At 47.8% G+C, this 20,984-nt stretch overlaps 2 protein-coding genes and 1 pseudogene across 2 annotated transcripts; 1 reads left to right on the forward strand and 2 right to left on the reverse strand.

The window, feature by feature from the left end:
• Positions 1-857: 857 nt before the first annotated feature.
• LOC114705831 (heterogeneous nuclear ribonucleoprotein L-like) lies at positions 858-2,928 on the reverse strand. Its single transcript, XM_037200071.1, is given in 3 exon segments — positions 858-1,391; positions 1,564-1,941; positions 2,025-2,928. Coding segments are annotated over 3 exon segments (1,782 nt in total). The 3' UTR covers positions 858-891.
• LOC114705832 lies at positions 2,883-12,785 on the forward strand (annotated as a pseudogene).
• Positions 12,786-15,422: 2,637 nt separating this feature from the next.
• LOC114705833 (heterogeneous nuclear ribonucleoprotein L-like) lies at positions 15,423-20,979 on the reverse strand. The gene is made up of 4 exons (XM_028887947.2): positions 20,884-20,979; positions 19,326-19,378; positions 16,418-17,433; positions 15,423-16,334 (listed from the first exon to the last, which is right to left on the reverse strand). Exons 1-4 carry the CDS (start codon positions 20,977-20,979, stop codon positions 15,457-15,459), a joined length of 2,043 nt encoding a protein of 680 aa, XP_028743780.1. The 3' UTR covers positions 15,423-15,456.
• Between the last annotated feature and the right edge of the window lie 5 nt (positions 20,980-20,984).

Here is a 20,984-nt window from a genome sequence, read left to right on the forward strand (position 1 = left end):
ATATTTAATGTAAAATGTCAATTTGTACTTTGTGCTATGTGAAAAGATGAAATTCAAATTTCAGTATCCATAAATAAAGTTTTATTGGAACACAGTGGTATAACTCATTTTTATAATATGTATGGCTGCCTTGGAACCAAGAAAACAGAATTGAGTTTTTGAGATGGAATATAAGTGGACAAGAATGTGTATTTTTTCTGTTCCTGAAAATTTTAACTGGCCTTTAAAAGTACCTATTTTATTAAGCAATTCTACTGAGCCTTTTAAAGTAAAAACTGGAGTTGTGGGAAAGTTGGTTTCATGGTTGTGCAGAGTAAGGTATGGACAACATCTGGACTCCAGCGTCTCCTCCTACAGATGCTCAGGCTGACCACAGTGTCCACCATCCTCCCCCATTAGTCCTTTTGGGTAGCTGTGAGAGGGCGGGGACTTCAGGGTGAGGGAAGATGAGGGAATGGAGGGCAAGATGGAGGGAGGAGAGGGGTGGGGAATGAGGGTTGGAGAGAGGGAAGAGCTTTGGGGGCATTGTCTTGGGGAAGGACGAGGAGTGTGTGGTGGTGGGTTGGGTCTCAATGAGGCTGTATGTGCAGAAGAGGACATGGGAGTGAGGGGGAGAGAATGTGGTGGCCTGGCCACAGCTCTACCATTCCTCAGCAAAGTGCCTAACAGGGAAATCAATGGCACCTACCTGTCCAGGCCACACTGTCTCAGTCAGGCCACAAGGGGGCAGCAGAGGTGGAGGAAATGCAGTTGAGACTTCCTGAGTGGCACATATATAATTTATTTTATTTTTTACTTGAGGCAAAATATGTTTATTACAGAACAGGATCTTATAGTAAGCAAGGCAACATTAGATCAACCATTTTAGAATATTTTTAATGAAGTATAGCTTTAAAACTGTAATAAAGATGAACGTAAATCTAACATGCTCTTCTCTTCTTGTAAATGGGATGATGTAGAAAAGCAAAGCTTCAATGTATAGGGGTTGGAACCATTTGGGACTCGGATCTGGTAGTGGTTGAGTGCAGTGAGGGCTTCCACGGCTTTGTCAGTCTTGCATTTCCACTCCAGCAACCCTGAGAGGGTTTTAGCAGAAGCTTTCCTGTGGAACACTCTGTATTTGATGAATGGAAGGACTTCCTGGTCGTTACACAACTTTGTGAAGGTCTCCTCTGTGACACACAGTGGAACATTATAATAATGCAGCACACAGGAGGGTGGCTGGATTATATTCTTAGATGCTTGGCCAGCACTTGTAAAGCGATTATTTTTACTCATTGCAAAATCTTTGTAGCTACTTGTACCATCCTCCAGCTCAAATACTTGACTTGGAACAACTGAATGTTGTTTAGATACACAAACATTAAGTCTTTTCCCAAAGAGTTTGACATTTTTTTTTTTTTGGTTTTTCGAGACAGGGTTTCTCTGCGTAGCTTTGCGCCTTTCCTGGAGCTCACTTGGTAGCCCAGGCTGGCCTCGAACTCACAGAGATCCGCCTGGCTCTGCCTCCCGAGTGCTGGGATTAAAGGCGTGCACCACCACCGCCCGGCTTGAGTTTGACATTATTAAGGCGTGTGACAGCTCTTTCTACAGCATACTCGTCACCCATTTCTACAAGTGCTGTGCCAGGAATGGTCTTCATAAATTTTACCTTTTCGATATTTCCATACAAGCAGAACAGGTTGAAGACTCTTGAACAATTCATGTTGAGCTCGTGTAATCCACTGACCATGACGACGGAGCCAGAGGGACTTCCTCCATGCATGTAAGAGGAAGAAGCTTGTGGTAATGGATAAGCAACAAGTGCAGGTGTATCTCTAGAGCCCATTCTGTAACGGCTTGGTAAAGGCAACAATGGACCATGCGATCCATAGCCATCACGTCTGAACGAAGAAGGATGATCTCCCAAAATGGCTTGTCTCTGGAGACCCTTTCCTCTATCTGAATCATACTATTAGCTTCAACAGCAACACATTTTCAAAGTGGGCTTCTTTCAAGAAGTTTCAGCATAAGCCAACAACAACCTCGTCTTCCCAAATAAGGCTTAGTGTAGTCCCAACTGTCATTGTCATTCCTAATGACATTTAGACGAGTTGGCCTTGCATATTCGATTTTTAGTGTGCAACATCCGGCATATATATCAGCTCCATTGAGTGCTGCTTTAGCTTTTTGGGCACAAAGGACCGACTCAAACTCAACCATTGCTTGTATCCCATTTCTCTTGAATATAACAATACGTTGTACTTTTCCAACAGGGTTGCATACTGTATATAGAACATCCACTGTGATTGGATAAAGAGGATTCTGAATGGAGAGCAGGAGAACTTTGTTGCCCCCTGAGGGATCATCAGTGTTTCCTGGCCGGGTGATTCTTTTACTTGCAGAATAGTTGAAGAAAGCCTGTTGGCCAGCATTGTACACAGGCTCATCTGCAGCAAATGTCACACACTCTTTGGCACTATCGACATTTTCAAACTCCACTAGAGCCTGTCGTTTAAACGGCATCATCATCACGTGGCATATTGTCCCAAATTTCTCCAGCGCCTCCACAAGGTCGGCTTCCACCACCGACTCACAGAGCCCTCGGACATGCACAACAGGGGAGACAGAAACTTGATGATGATGTCCACCTCCTTCCATGGACTGGGGCACGCTCCGGGGGCCGCCGCCGCCGCCGCCGCCTTTGTCGCCGCCTTCGTCGCAGCCGCTCCCTCCTTCGCTGCCGTCGCCTCCACCGCCGCCGCCGCCGCCGCCGTCGCTGTCGCTCCCGGCCTGAGGCGTCGCTTCCTGGCGAGTCTCGCTCTCCTCCGCCGAGTAGCCGATCTCTCCTTCCTCGGTCTTGAGGCGCTTGGCCTGGCTCTCGAACTCCCGGTCCTCCTCCTCTTACGTCTCCTCCTTCGGGGAGGAGGAGGTGGTGGAGGAGGACATGTCAGCCGCCAAGGTGGCGGCGTGGGAGCCGAGCCTCAGATGTGGCCCGTGGCTGAGGAGGGTCTTTATCAAAGACAGAGATGATGAGGACAAAGCTGTCTGTGGACATGTGTGTGTGTGTGTGTGTGTGTGTGTGTGTGTGTGTGTGTGTGGGCACCTGCTGAGTGTAGGGTGATGGCCTGGAACCATGGAGGGACTGGGCTGGAACTGAAGTGTGGACCAACTCCACAACCAAAAGCTGGAACAAGGCACTTGTGATGGGCACCACAGCCTTCTGGGAGACCTGTCTGTCTCTGAAGGTGCCCAGATGATGCCTGGTCCCAATTATGGAAGGGTAGAGGCACAGGCGGCAGCCATGCTGCTCCTGAGAGACGGGCTGGGTGTAGGTTCTATGTCTCAAGGGTCACAGGCAGTATGCGGATAATGGAGAGCTGAGGTGATGATGTCTACTCTGAGTTCCTCAAGGTGCTGAGAAAGGCAGGGCCTAGTTTTCTTGGTTGAGTTTGGCTGCACTGTGGATGGGGATGGGTGGGAAGGAAAGGAAAGGCTTCCTCTCAGATGACTTGGATGTCCCAGCTCCTTGGTCTTGTTCAGCAGGGCTGAGAGGAACCCAGTCATGGAGGTTTGTTAGTGTTGGGCTGTCAGGGTCTTCACCCAGTTAGTATGGATGTGTTTTGTCTTGTGGAGCTGACACCAGCCCTGATGATTCTCTCCTTGTTGATGTGTTCAAACTCTTGGTGTAACCTGCCTCTTGCCTCCTGCCCTGTCTTTGTCTATCATACCTGTTTTTCTCCCCAGCTCTGAAGATATGGAAAATTGCTTCCAAGATGCTCTGCTCCGCTATTTCACCTGCCTGTTTGTCCTTGCCCAGCTGCTTACCTGGGTGTCCACAAGTGAGTGTGTCCTGTTCTCTTTTCCCATATTTCACTTCAATGAGTGGAATCTGTCAGGGTCTTTAATGCTCAGACATGCGGGAGATTCCTTTGTATCTGGGATCCAGGATTTTCATAGTTTTCCCTTCACAGTGAATAGCAATAAAAATGTAGGCTGAGCATGTTAGCATCAGCTGACAATGGAAAGGCTGAGAATGGTAACTGAGTCCTTGGCCAACCTGACTTCCATAGCCACATCCTACTCTGGGAGCATAGCTGGGCACATGGCTTTGAAGCTGGCCGTGTGCCTGGGCTGTGAGGAGCTGCGGAGGCCAGTGTTGGCTGAAGCACCGTGAACCAGGGAGGGAGAAGCAGGAGCTGAGTGTGGGAGGTCCTGAGGTGGGAGCAGCCCTGTGGGTCCTGGTGGGCATCGTAGAGTCAGGACTGAGCTTTGAGCAGAGCAGCTATATGGCTTTGATCCATGTAACAGGGTCACAGAAGTGGAGGTGGGAGACAGCAGGCAGGAGTCCTGGTCTGTTGAGTGGCAACAGTGGATTAGAGCCAAGTGGAGCAGCACAGAGTGATAAGTAGCTAGTGGTGGCCCGCAGTGTCTGTAACTCTTTGGGGGCACATGATGCCTGTATCACAGTCCTCCAGTCTTAGAGGGCCAAGGGCTTTTAGAGTGAGACAGGTTATCTTTGTTCTTTATCAATAATTGACTGACGCTTCTGGGAATGCTAGTGCCTTTTCACAAACATTGACTTGGGCTCCATGTATTTTATTTACTGTGTATGGGTGTTTTTCCAGAATGTAGACTATGTACCACCTGCATGTCTGATGCCTACAGAATCTAGAAGAGTGTTATAGACAGTTGTGAACCACCTTGTTCATGCTGGGAATTGAACCCAGGTTCCGTGGAAGAGTAACCAGTTCTCCTAACTGCTCAGCCATCTTTCCAGCACCTTGCTCTATGTTTTAAAGTTCACATGTAGTTCAGTGGAGAAAGATGTGGGCTGACAGACTGAATTTAGGGTTGGAGGTTGGTAGTTTCCTTGGTGAGGTCTAAGACTGACCAGTTAGACCTGTGTTTCTCAAGGTGTGTTCTCATTAGTCTTGTTGTGAGCATCTGCAGAGACCATTAGAAATGAATGATCTTGGGCCCACCCCAGACCTACTGAACCCGAGCTCTAAGCTGAGATCCAGCTACTTGGAAGGTACCCTGTTGACCTTGTACATGCAAGCTGGAGAATGAATGCACAAGTGATTTCTTTATGAAAGGGTCTAGGACCAGAGACACCGGCAGAATAGGAAGTTTCTACCGTGATTTATAGGCTACACTGCCATAGTCTGAAGATTTCCTATATATTAGTCCTGGATGCCTAATCCACAATGCCTAGAACAACCTCATCTAGCCTTTGCCTCCTGCTCCCAGGACATCCCATGTCACACAGCTTTGACTCATATGTCTTGAGCTTTCTTTCTGCTACATCTGTGTCCACAGATGAGTTCCAGGTGTTTGGTCCCTCAGACCCCATTGTGGCTGAGCTGGGTGGAGAAGCAACACTTCCCTGCTCCCTGTTTCCTGTCATGAGTGTGGAGAACATGGAGCTCAGGTGGTACCGAACCAGATTTTCAGAAGCAGTATTTGTCTATCGGAACAAACAAGAACAGAAGAAAGAGCAGATGGCTGAGTATTCAGGACGGACATCACTGGTGAAGGACCAATTCCACCAAGGCAAGGCTGCTGTGCACATCCACAAGGTCTGGATATCAGACAGTGGTAAATATGTCTGCTTCTTCAAACATGGTCTCTTCTATGAAGAGGCCATCTTGGAACTGAAGGTGGCAGGTAGGTGAACTGATCCCTGTTCTAAAGATGTTGGGTGACCTGTGTGGGAGAAAACTAAGGGATCATGTCACTCGGCTCCTTAATTTATTGAATGAGGGGAGGTCCATGTAGAGCAGGCTGTCCTTGATCCAGATGTGTAGTGGAGGGTGATCATGAATGTCAGATCCTCTTTGCTGGGATCACAGGCATAGTCCACCATTTGCGGCTCTGGTCCATCATTTTTACTTTTATTTAATTTTGATCCTCCATTTTTAAATGAGGAACAGTGACTCATTCCTATATCCATTAATGCAAAATGTGCTGGTCCTTGCTCTGGGGACCAGGGACACTGTCAGTGTCATATAAAATACCAGCTGTTGAAATTCATATTTTAGGGAGTAGGCAGAAAAATCAGAGTGCCCCAATGTTAAATGATGATCAATGTCCCAATGAGAATTCAATGTTAAATGATGATCAATGCCCCAATGAGAAGTCAATGTTAAATGATGATCAATGCCCCAATGAGAAGTCAATGTTAAAGGAAGATCAATGCTCATGACAAATGAATGAGTAGAGTAAGGAAGGCCCTCAGGGTTTAGTCTTTCCTATTGGGGAGCTGGGTGTGGGCCTGCTATCCCAGGGGTCACAGGTGTGTGGCTATTGGAGAGATGGATGATGGTTTCTATATCAGGACCCCAGTTCAACCCTCTTCTGTTTCCTCTGGATCTTGTGGTTGAACAAAGAGTGGCCTGTGCTCTGTTCCCCATAGTAGACCCTGTTATCTTTCTTCTGTTGGGCAACAGGGGCTCAACCTAGTCCTAAAACAGGTGTGCTTTTCCTGTTCAATTCCTATGTTTCCATGAGAGGTTCCTATGAGACACATAGGTGATCCTGGGGTTCCTGAGCCCAAAGTGGCTTCTGGGGTCTTCACATGTGTCCTCCTGCAGTGCTGGGCTCTGTCCCTGAAGTAGACATCAAAGGTCCAGAAGATGGTGGTGTGTGTGTGGTGTGCATGACTTCAGGGTGGTACCCGAAGCCCCAGGTGCAGTGGAGAGACTCCAGAGGGTAGAGGCTCCCAGCATCCACTGAGAACCACACTGAGGATGATGAGGGACTGTTCAGCATGAAGACAACGTTGGTGGTGAGAGACAGCTCTTTGGGGAATGTGACCTGTTCCACGTTCAATCCCATCTTGGGCCAGGAGAAGGCCATGGGCATGTTCATCCCAGGTGAGGGCTGTTCCTCACTCCTACAGAGCTTGGGAAGCAGATGGCCTTCCTGGAGTGTGCTGGGCTGACTGTCCTCAGGTGTGGCACTCACTGGTTCTCTGCCTGGGCCACAGAGCCCTTCTTCCCTCAGGCTTCTCCCTGGATACCAGCTTTTGCCGTGAGTGTGACCATGATGGGACTTCTGGTCTTAGGGTCATGCCATTTTCTCAGAAGAGAACATTTATCAAAGCTGCAGTTGCGGCAGGAATGGGAGAAAATGCAGCATGAGCAGGAGTCATTCCGGAAGACAAAGGAGGCTGCGCTGAAGACCACAAGTAAGTCATGACAGCAGCCCAGGACTGGGCCAGAGTCCCGGGAAGATGCAGTGTTCTGGGATCAGAGTCGGTGGCCAAGAAAGCCCAGAGAGGATGGCTGGAGTGTCAGGGGTCAGGTGGTCTGCAGTCTAGACTACTAGGAAACAATTGTGTTTCCTGTTTTTCTGTCCAGTGCACAGACCCTGTCTTCTCCCTGTTTTTCAGGCACACTCCAGGAAGAGCTTGGTGAGCCATGCTTTCCCTCCTGAGCCCTGGGTGTCCCTCAGTGCCCAGTAGCTCACTTGACTCCTGTGTGTTGTTTTTCAGATCGGAGGAAGGCAGCTTACAGGGCTGGTGAGTGACTGTCCCAGTGTCCAATGGTTCCTTGTGGCACATGTGGCCAGGTGTGCCCCCTTTTGATTCTAGACAGAGTTAGAACCCCTATGGGGGACATAAGAGGAAGGTTCAGGAAAGGGGAAGCCCAGAGCTGGAGCACATGAGACTCCTGGATGTGTCCTGTGCTTTGGATCTCACTCCTGTCCACAAAATTGTTGATTTTTTTCGGCTCCATTAGCTCTTGACTATTGTCTGTACCTGAGAACCAAACTACAGTATTTAAATTTCATTAAAGAAGATGTCTTAGTTAGGTTTCTCTCTCTCTCTCTTTTTTTTTTTTGTTTTTTTGTTTTTTTTTTTGGAGACAGGGTTTCTCTGTGTAGCTTGCGCCTTTCCTGGAACTCGCTTTGGAGACCAGGCTGGCCTCGAACTCACAGAGATCCTCCTGCCTCTGCCTCCCTAGTGCTGGGTTTAAAGGCGTGCGCCACCACTGCCCGTTAGGTTTCTCTTGCTGTGATAAAACATCATGACTAAATGGAACTTCAGGAGAGAAGGGTTAATTTATGTTACACATTTTCACACCACAGTCCATCACTGAGGATAGCCAGGGCGGGAACTCAAGGCAGGAACCTGGAACAGGAACTGAAGCAGAGACCACAGAGAAAGGCTTACTTGCTTGCCTCCAATGGCTTGTTCAGCCTGCTTGCTGCTGCACTCCAGGACCACCTGTCCAGGGTGGCACTGCCCACAGTGGGTTGGCCCCTTCTAGAATATTCACCAATCAAGAAAGTGCCCCACTGTCCTGCTTACAGCCGTTCTGATGGGGGCATTTTATCAATTGAGGCTCATCCTCTGAGATGACTCCACCTTGTGTCAAATTGACAAAACCTAACCAGCACAAGGTGTTTATGAGCAAATGAGGTCACAGATCCTGGAGTATGACCTCCACCCATTCCACAGTCAACCCCCAGGGAATCTGCTTTCTTATCTCAGAGGTGTGGATCAAAGTGATGGGCAGAGGCTGGGGCTGCTGACCTCGGTGGGAGGGAATGGTAAACTGGGTACTCTTGGCCAGTGGTGCCTGGCTTTAGAGATATGTTACATGATGAACACTGGGCACTCCAAACAAGAACTCACTTCCTGTCTATGTTTTATACACATTCTCCCTTTCCAGCACATCTCCAAATATAACTTTTCAAAAAGTGCTGATGGCACAATGTTTTTTGGCAATCGTAGATAACTTTATTTTCGAACATAGCTTCCCACACATCAAGTGTCTGAGTTAGGGTTTCTATTTCTGTGAAGAGACACCATGACCATTACAACTCTTAATTTAATTTTATTTTTTTAAAATTTTTTTATTTTACTTTACAATACCATTCAGTTCTACATATCAGCCATGGGTTCCCCTATTCTCCCCCCTCCCCCCCTCCTCTTACCCCCACCCCACTCCCCATTCCCACCTCTTCCAGGGCAAATCCTCCCCCGAGGTCTGTGATCAACCTGGTAGACTCAGTTCAGGCAGGTCCAGTCCCTTCCTCCCAGTCTGAGCCAAGTGTCCCTGCATAAGCCCCAGGTTTCAAACAGCCAACTCATGCAATGGGCACAGGACTTGGTCCCACTGCCTAGTTGCCTCCCGAACTGATCAAGCCAATCAACTGTCTCACCTATTCAGAGGCCATGACAACTCTTATGAAGGAAAACATTTAATTGGCTTGCTTACAGTTCAGAGGTTTAGTCCATCACTGTCATGGCAGGAAGCAAGGCACCAGGAAGGCAGACATGGTCCTAGAGAGGAGCTGAGGAGAGTTCTTCCATCTTGACTCACAGGCAACAGGAAGTGGTCTGTCTTACTTGAACATATATGAGACCCCAAAGCCTGCCTCCACAGGGATGCACTTAATTCAACTAGACCAACCTACTGAACAAGGCACACCTCCTAGTAGTGCCACTGCCTTTGGGGGCCGTTTTCTTTGAAATCGTGACAGCAGGGTTTTGATTATTAACAGTGAAGCTGAATAATTATAGAATACTTTTATTTTTATTATTTTAGTTATTACATTTTGGGTTTTGAAGTAAAGTCAGCCAGCTATTTGACAGCTAAAAAGTCACACATCACAGGATCAGTGGGGGAACCTAACCTACAACAAAATCTTTCTCATCTGTGATCCCGAGAATTTCCCACAATTCTCTGCTGCCTCTGCATCTTGCAGGAGTCAGCTCCTTAGAGTCCTCTGTCTTCTTGGGTAAAGCCTCACCTTAAATGGAAAGAGGGACAGGTTAGTAAACTGTTCTTGGGGCTGTTCTGATTGAGTTCTCAGGAGAATATGTTCTTTTACAGCCTGGAGGAAGGCCCAGCTGTATGCAGGTACGTGACTCTTGTAGAATGCTGTGGTCTTGGCAGAAAACGTGCCTTAGAGTTTCCTGGGCTGTGATGAAACACCATGAACAAAGGCAACTTGAGGAGGAAAGTGTGTGTGACTCACCCTTCCAGTCCATCTCCACAGCAAGTCAAGGCAGGAAGAATCACAGGGCAGGAATCTGGACTTAGGGCTGATGCAGAGTCCATGGAGGAGTGCTGAGTACTGGATTGCTCCTCCTGGCTTGCTCAGTTTCTTTTCTCATATACTGTATGACCACTATCCATGGGATGCCACTGCCCACCATGGGCTAGGTTCTCCCAAATCCATCATCAACCATCAATCAAGAAAGTGCCCAAGGACCTGCCCACGGGCCAATCCTATGGAAGCATCTTCCCAGTTAATATTCCTTCCTCTCTGATGACCTCACCTGGTGTCAAGCTGACATAAAGGCTTGTCAGCACAGTGTAGTTGTTGTCCTCTGGAGCTGTCAGAAGCTGTGACTACCCAAAGGAGACCTGCACCAGACTGGCCCATTAATTTTCTTGCATGGAAGAAGGGATGGACTCATGAAGTCCCTTTCCCATTGATTTACAGAGAATTATTGATTAGGAGAGAAGAATCACAAGGCCCTACCTGTCCTTCCCAAGATTGTCTGTGTAAGAGTATGTGTGTGTGTTTGTGTGTCTCTATGTATGCATGTCTCTCTGTGTGTATGTGTGTATATGTGTATGTTTGTGTGTATGTGTATGTCTCTGTGTGTTTATGTGTGTATATATATTTATGTGTGTGTGTCTCTGTGTGTGTATATGTGTGTGTCTCTCTCTGTGTGCATATGTGTATATATGTATGTGTTTGTGTGTATGTGTGTATATATGTGTATGTGTGCATCTTTCTGTGTGTATTTTTGTGTGTCTCTCTGTGTGTATGTGTGTCTCTTTGTGTGTGTATGTGTATCTGTGTGTATGTATATGTGTGTATTTGTGTGTGTGTTTGTGTGTGTGTGTTTATGTGTGTGTGTTTATGTGTGTGTTTTTATGTGTGTGTGTTTGTGTGTGTGTGTGTGTGTGTGTGTGTATAACAGGTACATTTCCACCCATCTCACAGTTCTGTGTTTCATAAGACAGCCCCTGAGCAGACAGGTGTAGTGTGTGAAATCCCTCACATGACCTGTGCTTCTCTTGTAGATTGGCGCAAGGAACACTTCCAGGCCTATGAGTGACTCTGTCTTCCTTAGGGATGCTCCTCCTGGTCTTCCCATGGCTCTGGTCCCTCCTTCAGTCCCCTGTGGTGATCCAGGTGGTGACAGTTTCAGTGGTGGTGGTGTGGGAGGCAGAGGGACAGCGACTAAGCTGGGTCTGGCTCTCAAGGGCCCTGTGACCTTGTAAGCCCTGGTCAGCCTTCTGTTCCCTTCCCCTGCTGCAAGCCATGGGTTTGAGCCACAGGCTCTTCTGTGAGGGACTTGTCCCCCTAGAAGAAGCTAAGAGCTTTTGAGGTGGTGGTGGGACAGCTGTGGCCTTGTTTGGGGGCTGGAGAGGACCTCCTATGATTGGAAACCCTCCCCACAGGGTCTGTCACTCTGGATCCAGACTCTGCCCATGCCATCCTTGCCATCTCTCAGGACAGGATGAGTGTGACCCGGAAAGATGCCACTATGTGCCTGGATGGCCTCTATTGTGTGTTGGCCACTGAAGGCATCTCCTGTGGGAGATGTTACTGGGAGGTGAAGATAAAGAATGGAGATAGCAGCACGTGGACTCTGGGCATCTGTACAGAAGACGTGGAGAGGAAAGACTGGCACTCAGAGTGTCCAAAAAGGGGGTTTTGGACTGTGGGGCGGTCTAATAATGGCTACTGGGCCTATGTAGACAGAGGGAGGGCTTCATTGTCCCTTAGACAAGCTCCCCAGAGTGTGGGGGTGTTTGTGGACTACAGTGAAGGCGACATTTCCTTCTACAACATGAGTGACATGTCCCACATTTTCTCCTTCCATGAAGCTTCCTTCTCTGGGACTCTTTTTCCATACTTCAGGCTTGAGTCTGGAGATGTTTCAATGATTCTCAGCTCTATGGCACATGGGTCTGAGTGGAGGGAGGGGAGAAGGAAGAGGGGGAAGAAGGGAAGGAGGGGGAAGAGGGAGAAGAGGGGGAAGAAGAGGAAGAAGTTTTTTGGTCTCTTTGGAGGAGTCTCTGAGTCCCCCAGGGCAGGGGCTCATTCCAGGCTCTAGAGTTGTTGACTCTCTCCCAGGGGAAAAATTCCCATTCCTCTCTCATCCTGGTGACTTTTGTTCCCATAGTGCAGATTCAGCCTCTAAACTGTCAGTGTGAATCCTTGTGGGTCTGTAGAAGCCACAGGCTAAGCTCCCAGGATGAGTCCTGGAATGACTTGGGGCCATGATCCACTGCTCTCAGGTGTGACTGAGGCTATGGCGGTGGGAACAGGGAGCCCATGCTTTGTGTCCAGGCAGCAGATGATGAGCCCAGACTATTGTTCCAGTTGGTTTGAACTATGGGAAGGCATGTTCCTTTTGGTGTTAAATAGCATTTTCTTGGGTTTCATACAATTTGGCATGAAATGGACCAAGGGCTGAATGGATATTGTTTTAATTTGTTCATCTGGCCATGGGCTCCTAGGGTCTGTTCTATGTGTTGGGTCTTGTGACCAGTGGCTACAGTGAATATGATGGAGCAGATGTCTCTGATACCTGAATTCCTGTCCTGTGGATTTGTTCTTAGTAGTGGGATTACTAGATTATAGATAGTTCTTTCAGGGACCCTTCTCTGTGGGCAATAACCTGTTCATCAAGTCTCCATGAACCAGCCTTATCATTATATCAGTCTGTCAATGATTTCTTGCATAAATTCTTTGATTTCTGTATTTCAGTCTCTTTCTCCTACACACACACACACACACACACACACACACACACACACACACACACACACAAATACACAAATACACACATAACTATGACAATTTATATTTTCTAAGGCTCGGTTTAATATATTTTAACTGTTTATTGTCTTTCTATCTCTTTTAAGCTATGTATGTATGTATCTATGTTTTCAAACAGAATCTCTTGTAATCCAGGCTGGCTTGGAACTCTCTTTGTAGCCAAGTGTGGTGTTTTGAATAAGAATGTCCTCTACAGTTCCATATGTTTGGATACTTGGTCTGCGGTTGGTTGTAGTGTTGGTAGGTTTGGGATGTGTAGCCTTGAAGTGTGTCACTAGGGTTGGCTTTGAAGATTCAAAACCGTGCATCATTCCCAGCTTGCCTCCTCTGCTTTCTGCATGTGGTTCAGACATAAGATCCCAGTTCCTGCTCCAACCTCTGTCTTCTGCCCTATCATCACGGACTCTTGTCCCTCTGGGACGATGGTGACAGAACAAGATGGTGCAGAGGTTCCTCCATCTGTCCTTCTTGCTGAGGACATTTCAAATTTAGCTGGAATTGATCTCCTTGATGGAGAATCCCATGGAAAATAACCCGACTGTGTAATAGGAACCTGAGGTCAAGATGCCCCAGCTAGCTTACCTTAGCTTCTGTTAAGCTACATTTTTGTGTGTCGTGCCCCTGCAGCTGCTGAGTGAGATGCCAGGATGTGTTTTTCAAATTCAAAAGCACCACAGTCTGGACACTTGGGGTTCATCTGTGTCCCTGTGGTCCTGGGTGTAGTCCCATCTGGGTCCCTGAGTGCCTGATTGTAGTCCCATCTTGGTCCCTGAGTGCTTGGTGTAGTCCCAGCCAGCTGGGATGGAGACTTTCAGTTGGGTGTGAAGTGTCTGAGTGGTCCTCTCTGGTGGGCTCCCATTACACACTATTCCCAAATATACTCTTCCTTCTATCCGTTGCCTGGTCATGGCATTTTAGCACAGCAATAGAGAAATAATGGGTCTAGAAGTTGTACTAGGATTGTGGGTCTGTTTGCCTCACAAATTAAACGACAGTTTGTGTTGGCTATTCATTTATGTCAACTTGACATAGGCTGGAGTCATTTTGGAAGAGGGATGCAGTGTTAATTGAGAAACGCTCCATCAGATTGGTCTATGCACAAGTCCTTGGGTCATTTCTTTAATTAGTGATTGATGGGGGAGGGCCCAGCCTACTGTGGGTGGTGCCCTCTCTGCAGTGCTGGTCAGGGTGGCTGTAAGAAAGGAAGCTGAGCAAGCCATGGGGGAAAGCCTGGGAGCCCTCTCTGCCATGGCCTCGGCCTCAGCTTCTGCCTCCAGATTCCTGTCCTGTTTGAGTTTCTGCCCTGACCTCCTTTGATGATGGAAATGCAATTGAAATAAACTCTTCTCCCATGTTCTTTATAGTCATGGTGTTTTATCACAGCACAGAAACCCTAAATGAGACAGAATGCATATGGTTTTCTTTGGAAAATATATTGTAGAATCAAGAAATTAAGTACTGAGGATATAACTCCATGGTAGTGCATTTGACCCTCATGTGAGGCCCTGGGTTCAAACCTCTGTAGTTTAAAATAAGACAAACAACAAGAACAACCAAAAGTAACCAGTATTTCCCAAGTTAAAAGATTTCTCTTTTGGCAGGTATACATGCAGCACACTCATACATAAATGTAAATAAATAAAATTAAAAAGAATTCATCTTTTATTTTAATGCCAGTTTATTGATAATTGTCTCATAAAGTTATAGTTTGAAAAATTGAATTTACTTTTTTTGTGTAGCCTGTGAACTTATGTTTATATTTAATGTAAAATGTCAATTTGTACTTTGTGCTATGTGAAAAGATAAAATTCAAATTTCAGTATCCATAAATAAAGTTTTATTGGAACACAGTGGTGTAACTCATTTTTATAATATGTATGGCTGCCTTGGTACCAAGAAGACGGAATTGAGTTGTTGAGATGGAATATAAGTGGACAAGAATGTGTATTTTTTCTGTTCCTGAAAATTTTAACTGGCCTTTAAAAGTAACTATTTTATTTAGCAATTCTATTGAGCCTTTTAAAGTAAAAACTGGAGTTGTGGGAAAGTTGGTTTCATGGTTGTGCAGAGTAAGGTATGGACAACATCTGGACTCCAGCGTCTCCTCCTACAGATGCTCAGTCTGACCACAGTGTCCACCATCCTCCCCCATTGGTCCTTTTGGGTAGCTGTGAGAGGGAGGGGACTTCAGAGTGAGGGAAGATGAGGGAATGGAGGGCAAGATGGAGGGAGGAGACGGGTGGGGAATGAGGGTTGGAGAGAGGGAAGAGCTTTGGGGGCATTGTCTTGGGGAAGGACGAGGAGTGTGTGGTGGTGGGTTGGGTCTCAATGAGGCTGTATGGGCAGAAGAGGACGTGGGAGTGAGGGGAGAGAATGTGGTGGCCTGGCCACAACTCTACCATTCCTCAGCAAAGTGCCTAACAGGGAAATCAATGGCACCCACCTGTCCAGGCCACACTGTCACAGTCAGGCCACAAGGGGGCAGCAGAGGTGGAGGAAATGCAGTTGAGACTTCCTGAGTGGCACATATATAATTTATTTTATTTTATTTTATTTTTACTTGAGGCAAAATATGTTTATTACAGAACAGGATCTTATAGTAAGCAAGGCAACATTAGATCAACCATTTTAGAATATTTTTAATGAAGTATAGCTTTAAAACTGTAATAAAGATGAACGTAAATCTAACATGCTCTTCTCTTCTTGTAAATGGGATGATGTAGAAATGCAAAGCTTCAATGTATAGGGGTTGGAACCATTTGGGACTCGGATCTGGTAGTGGTTGAGTGCAGTGAGGGCTTCCACGGCTTTGTCAGTCTTGCATTTCCACTCCAGCAACCCTGAGAGGGTTTTAGCAGAAGCTTTCCCGTCGTACACTTTGTATTTGATGAATGGAAGGACTTCGTGGTCGTTACACAACTTTGTGAAGGTCTCCTCTGTGACACACAGTGGAACATTATAATAATGCAGCACACAGGAGGGTGGCTGGATTATATTCTTAGATGCTTGGCCAGCACTTGTAAAGCGATTATTTTTACTCATTGCAAAATCTTTGTAGCTACTTGTACCATCCTCCAGCTCAAATACTTGACTTGGAACAACTGAATGTTGTTTAGATACACAAACATTAAGTCTTTTCCCAAAGAGTTTGACATTATTAAGGTGTGTGACAGCTCTTTCTACAGCATACTTGTCACCCATTTCTACAAGTGCTGTGCCAGGAATGGTCTTCATAAATTTTACCTTTTCGATATTTCCATACAAGCAGAACAGGTTGAAGACTCTTGAACAATTCATGTTGAGCTGGTGTAATCCACTGACCATGACAACGGAGCCAGAGGGACTTCCTCCATGCATGTAAGAGGAAGAAGCTTGTGGTAATGGATAAGCAACAAGTGCAGCTGTATCTCTAGAGCCCATCCTGTAACGACTTGGTAAAGGCAACAATGGACCATGCGATCCATAGCCATCATGTCTAAACGAAGAAGGATGATCTCCCAAAATGGCTTGTCTCTGGAGACCCTTTCCTCTATCTGAATCATACTATTAGCTTCAACAGCAACACATTTTCAAAGTGGGCTTCTTTCAAGAAGTTTCAGCATAAGCCAACAACAACCTCGTCTTCCCAAATAAGGTTTAGTGTAGTCCCAACTGTCATTGTCATTCCTAGTCACATTTAGACGAGTTGGCCTTGCATATTCGATTTTTAGTGTGCAACATCCGGCATATATATCAGCTCCATTGAGTGCTGCTTTAGCTTTTTGGGCACAAAGGACCGACTCAAACTCAACCATTGCTTGCATCCCATTTCTCTTGAATATAACAATACGTTGTACTTTTCCAACAGGGTTGCATACTGTATATAGAACATCCACCGTGATTGGATAAAGAGGATTCTGAATGGAGAGCAGGAGAACTTTGTTGCCCCCTGAGGGATCATCAGTGTTTCCTGGCCGGGTGATTCTTTTACTTGCAGAATAGTTGAAGAAAGCCTGTTGGCCAGCATTGTACACAGGCTCATCTGCAGCAAATGTCACACACTCTTTGGCACTATCGACATTTTCAAACTCCACTAGAGCCTGTCCTTTAAACAGCATCATCATCACGTAGCATATTGTCCCAAATTTCTCCAGCGCCTCCACAAGGTCGGCTTCCACCACCGACTCACAGAGCCCTGGGGCATGCACAACAGGGGAGACAGAAACTTGATGATGACTTCCACCTCCTTCCATGGACTGGGGCACGCTCCGGGGGCCGCCGCCGCCGCTGCCGCCTTCGTCTCCGCCGCTGCCTCCTTCATCTTCATCGCCGTCGTCGCCTTCGCCCTCTTCTTTGTCGCTGTCGCTGTCGCTCCCGGCCTGAGGCGTCGCTTCCTGGCGAGTCTCGCTCTCCTCCGCCGAGTAGCCGATGTCTCCTTCCTCGGTCTTGAGGCGCTTGGCCTGGCTCTCGAACTCCCGGTCCTCCTCCTCGTACGTCTCCTCCTTCGGGGAGGAGGAGGTGGTGGAGGAGGACATGGCAGCCGCCAAGGTGGCGGCGTGGGAGCCGAGCCTCAGATGTCGCCAATCCGTCCCCGCCGCCTCCACCGCTGCTGCTGCAGCCACCTCTGCTGCAGCGCGCTCCAGGAGCCCGTGGCTGAGGAGGGAGCGCGGACTGAGGGGATGCTTCTCTTTATCTCCCAGCCGGCCTCCCTATATAATTTATATACACATAATTATAACAAATTTATATACAGGTTTATTTTTATTTTACTTATGTGTATGTGTGTATATATCTTTGTGATATGCCTGGTGTGTTCAGTTTCCTCCAGCCGAGGCCCCCAGAGAGCACAGGATCCCCAATGAGGGTGACATACAAACAAGTTGATTGTGGTGGTATTGTGTTCCCCAAAATACTGTGCACCCTAATAAACTTATCTGGGGTCAGAGAACAGACAGCTACTAGATACAGAGGCCAGAAAATAGTAGCACTCACGCCTTTAATCCTAGCATTCCAGAGGTAGAAATCCATCTGGATCTCTGTGAGTTCAAGGCCACATTGGAAACAGCCAGGCTTGGTGACTGAGCCTTTAATCCCAGGGAGTGATGGTAGAAAGCAGAAAGGTACATAAGGCATGAGGACCAGCAACTAGAAGCTTTTGGCTGGTTAAGCTTTCAGGCTCCTAGCAGCAGTTCAGCTCAGACCAATTCTGGATGAGGACTGAGAGGCCTCCAGTCTGAGGAAAGAAGACCAGCTGAGGATCCGGCGAGGTGAGGAAGCTGTGGCTTGTTCTGTCTCTTTGATCTTCCAGTGTTCACCCCAATACCTGGCCCTGGGTTTGTTTTTATTAATAAGAATTCCTGCTACAGTTGAGAGTCAGGCTCTTAAGTAGAAGTTCTAATGTACCCCCAACTCCCTTCACCCCCAATTAGTGGAGCACTGTCCACACCGATTTCCCACTTGGGTGATCCTCCATTGGGTTTAGATGGCTTTAGGGGTAGCTCTAACTGCTGACAGGGTTTGTCTCTGTATGCGATTGACCTGGGTAGGGTCCCATCCATCGCTAACTCTCCAAATATCACAGTCTAACACCAAACAAACAAACAAACAAAAAACAAAAAACAAAAACCATGGGAATGAAAGAGAAGGTGTTCAGAATAAAGTGCCTGTGAGCATGTGCCTGGGGATTTGTCTGTGATCTCCTTCTGGAGGCTCTGTGGTAGGAGAGGCCCAGGCTGTCCAGCATGCCAGGATGGTCAGAAAATCCCTCCCTGGCTGCACAGTGCCTTAAACTCACTGTAGCTATGGTGACCTGAATTCACCTCTTCATCCTTCTGTGTCCTCACCTGAGTCCTGGGGATTAGAGCTACAGCACACCTGGCCTTTGCTCTGGGCTTCAGCTGCAGCAGGTCCTGCACTTGAGGGCTCTGAGATCTCGGCTTCCAGCAGGAGAGTTTGATTGGCAGAAGCAGCAGGGAACATGCTGATGTTAAACCCTGAGATGGGCTCTGGGCGTTTGGCTCCTCAGCTCCAACCACTGTGAGTGTCACAGTGTCACACATGGCAGGTGTTGCAGCTCTCAGGCTAGAGTGCCAGGACCCCTGACTGATTAGAAAGATTTATTTTGTTTTAATTATGTGTATATGTGTGTGCCTATGTGTGTGTATGTGCATGTGTGAGTGCAGGTACACATGGAGGCCAAAAGAGGGCGCCAGATGCCCTGGAGCTGAACTGTGGTCAGTTACAGAGTTGGGGGTCCTCTGCAAGAGCAGTGGGTCTCTTAACCTCTGAACTGTCTCTCCAGCCCCTGCATCCTGGACTCTTGAAGCTTGTGGCTCCCAGATCTCATCTGGTGACTGGGGTCTGCAGTTTCTCCTTGTTGGCTCTCAAGTCCGTCTGTCTGTCTGTCTTCTGCCCCAGCTTTCTGTCCACTCTCACTGCCCCTCTACTCCAGCTGCCCCTCAGTGTCTCTCCCCTGTGGTTTCTGCTCAGGCCTCTCCTTACTTTCCCCTGTCCCTTCTCTGCTGTTGGTGTTCCTGCCACCACACCAAGGCCGTCCTTGCCACAGCCGCATCACTGCTGTTTCCACTGTCTCCTCTTCCTGTCACAAAGGACAGAGTGGAAAGAGTCCAGAAGGGCCACTTGAGAGAAGTCTTTTACCTCCCAATTCAAAAATTATTTATGGGGCTGGAGTTATGGCTCAGTGGTTAGAGTTCCTGCTGCTCTTGCAGAGGAGCAGGATTCACCTCTTAGCACCCACAGAGCTGCTCAGGTTTCAGTTTCTGACTCTGCGGCGTCCGGGTCACATGAGGCACACATGCATGAACAGAGGAAAATGTGCATACACACAGAATGAAAACAAACATTCAAAACATTCTTTATCTAATAGTGTGTGTGTGTGTGTGTGTGTGTGTGTGTGTGTGTGTGTGTGCATGGGTGTGAGTAGGCAAATGAGGACCAGTGTGTCCTTGTCATGGCTCCAACATGGAGTGACAGGGGGGTGGAGGAGTCACTTGTGTCCTTCTACCTTTATGTGGAGTCAATGATCAAACTCAGGTTGTCAGGCTTGTTAGCCAATGCTCTTATAGTCTACTTAATCACACTCTCACCCTCTTCTTTTGTTGTTCTCTCTCTCTCTCTCTCTCTCTCTCTCTCTCTCTCTCTCTCACACACACACACACACACACACAGAGCTGGCCTGGAACTCAATATTTAGCCCAGCCTGTACAAAAACAGACAGATCCATCTGTGCAGCCTTGCTTATATTTAAGGTGTGTTCCTCCTCACTCAGCCCCCCACTTTTGAGACAGGGGTCACAAAGCTCAGGCTGACTTTGAACTCTATGTAGCTGAGGATGGCCTTGAGTTCCTGGTCATCCTGCCTCCACCTCCTGAGTGTTGAGATGACAGGCATGTCCCACTCCACACAGTGTCAGGGTCCTGAGTCACAAGCACAGTCCCCTGTGGCCTCTGTACTAGTGCTTATTGTCAGTGCAGCCGGCTGTGACCCCGATCCCTGGGAGAGGACACAGTGGACCCCCCAGCCAGGCCCCTCAGTGTCCTCTCAGCTGTCTGATCTGCTCCTGTCATTGCCTTCCACCCCATGTGGAAGTCATAGGCTGGGGACCCAGGAGGAGATAAGTTTGTAATATCAAGGCTCCTGGAGTCCAAGGTCCCTTGCAGGCTCCTGCTGAGTCTGTGATGCCTGGAGTGGGTGTTGGGCAGGGCTGGGGATGAGGTGGGATGGGGGTGGGGACAGGGAAGACAGGGTTCTGGAAGACCTACCTCCCCTCCTCTTAGTTACTGGAGCTGGAGCAGGGCTCATGACATCACCTCCATTTGCTGTTGTGAGAGGAGTTGACATACCTGGTGAGTCCAGCCCAGCTCCTGATGCCGAACAGAGACTCAGTGAGGTGTCCTTGTCCTCCTATCTTCTCATGACATTTCCATGACATGGGTGGACCTCAGGATCTCCGCAGCAGGCAGGGTTGGAGGGGCAGGGGTAGGTAGGGGTGGCCTGGGGAGAGATGGGGTCGGGAGGTAGACTTTCCCCTCTTCCTGATAGAGAAAGGCACATGCAGAGGGAAACACACCCAGTTTGCATTACCTTAGCTTTCAGTTTTGATGGCTGAAGCTCCAATTGCTCTGTGGACTGGGAGGGCTCTGCTGGAGCAGGCAGTGTCAAAGTCTCTGTAGAGGCCATTAGGG

The sequence above is a fragment of the Peromyscus leucopus genome, chromosome 16_21, assembly GCF_004664715.2.
Source record: "Peromyscus leucopus breed LL Stock chromosome 16_21, UCI_PerLeu_2.1, whole genome shotgun sequence".
Classification (NCBI taxonomy): Eukaryota; Metazoa; Chordata; class Mammalia; order Rodentia; family Cricetidae; genus Peromyscus; species Peromyscus leucopus.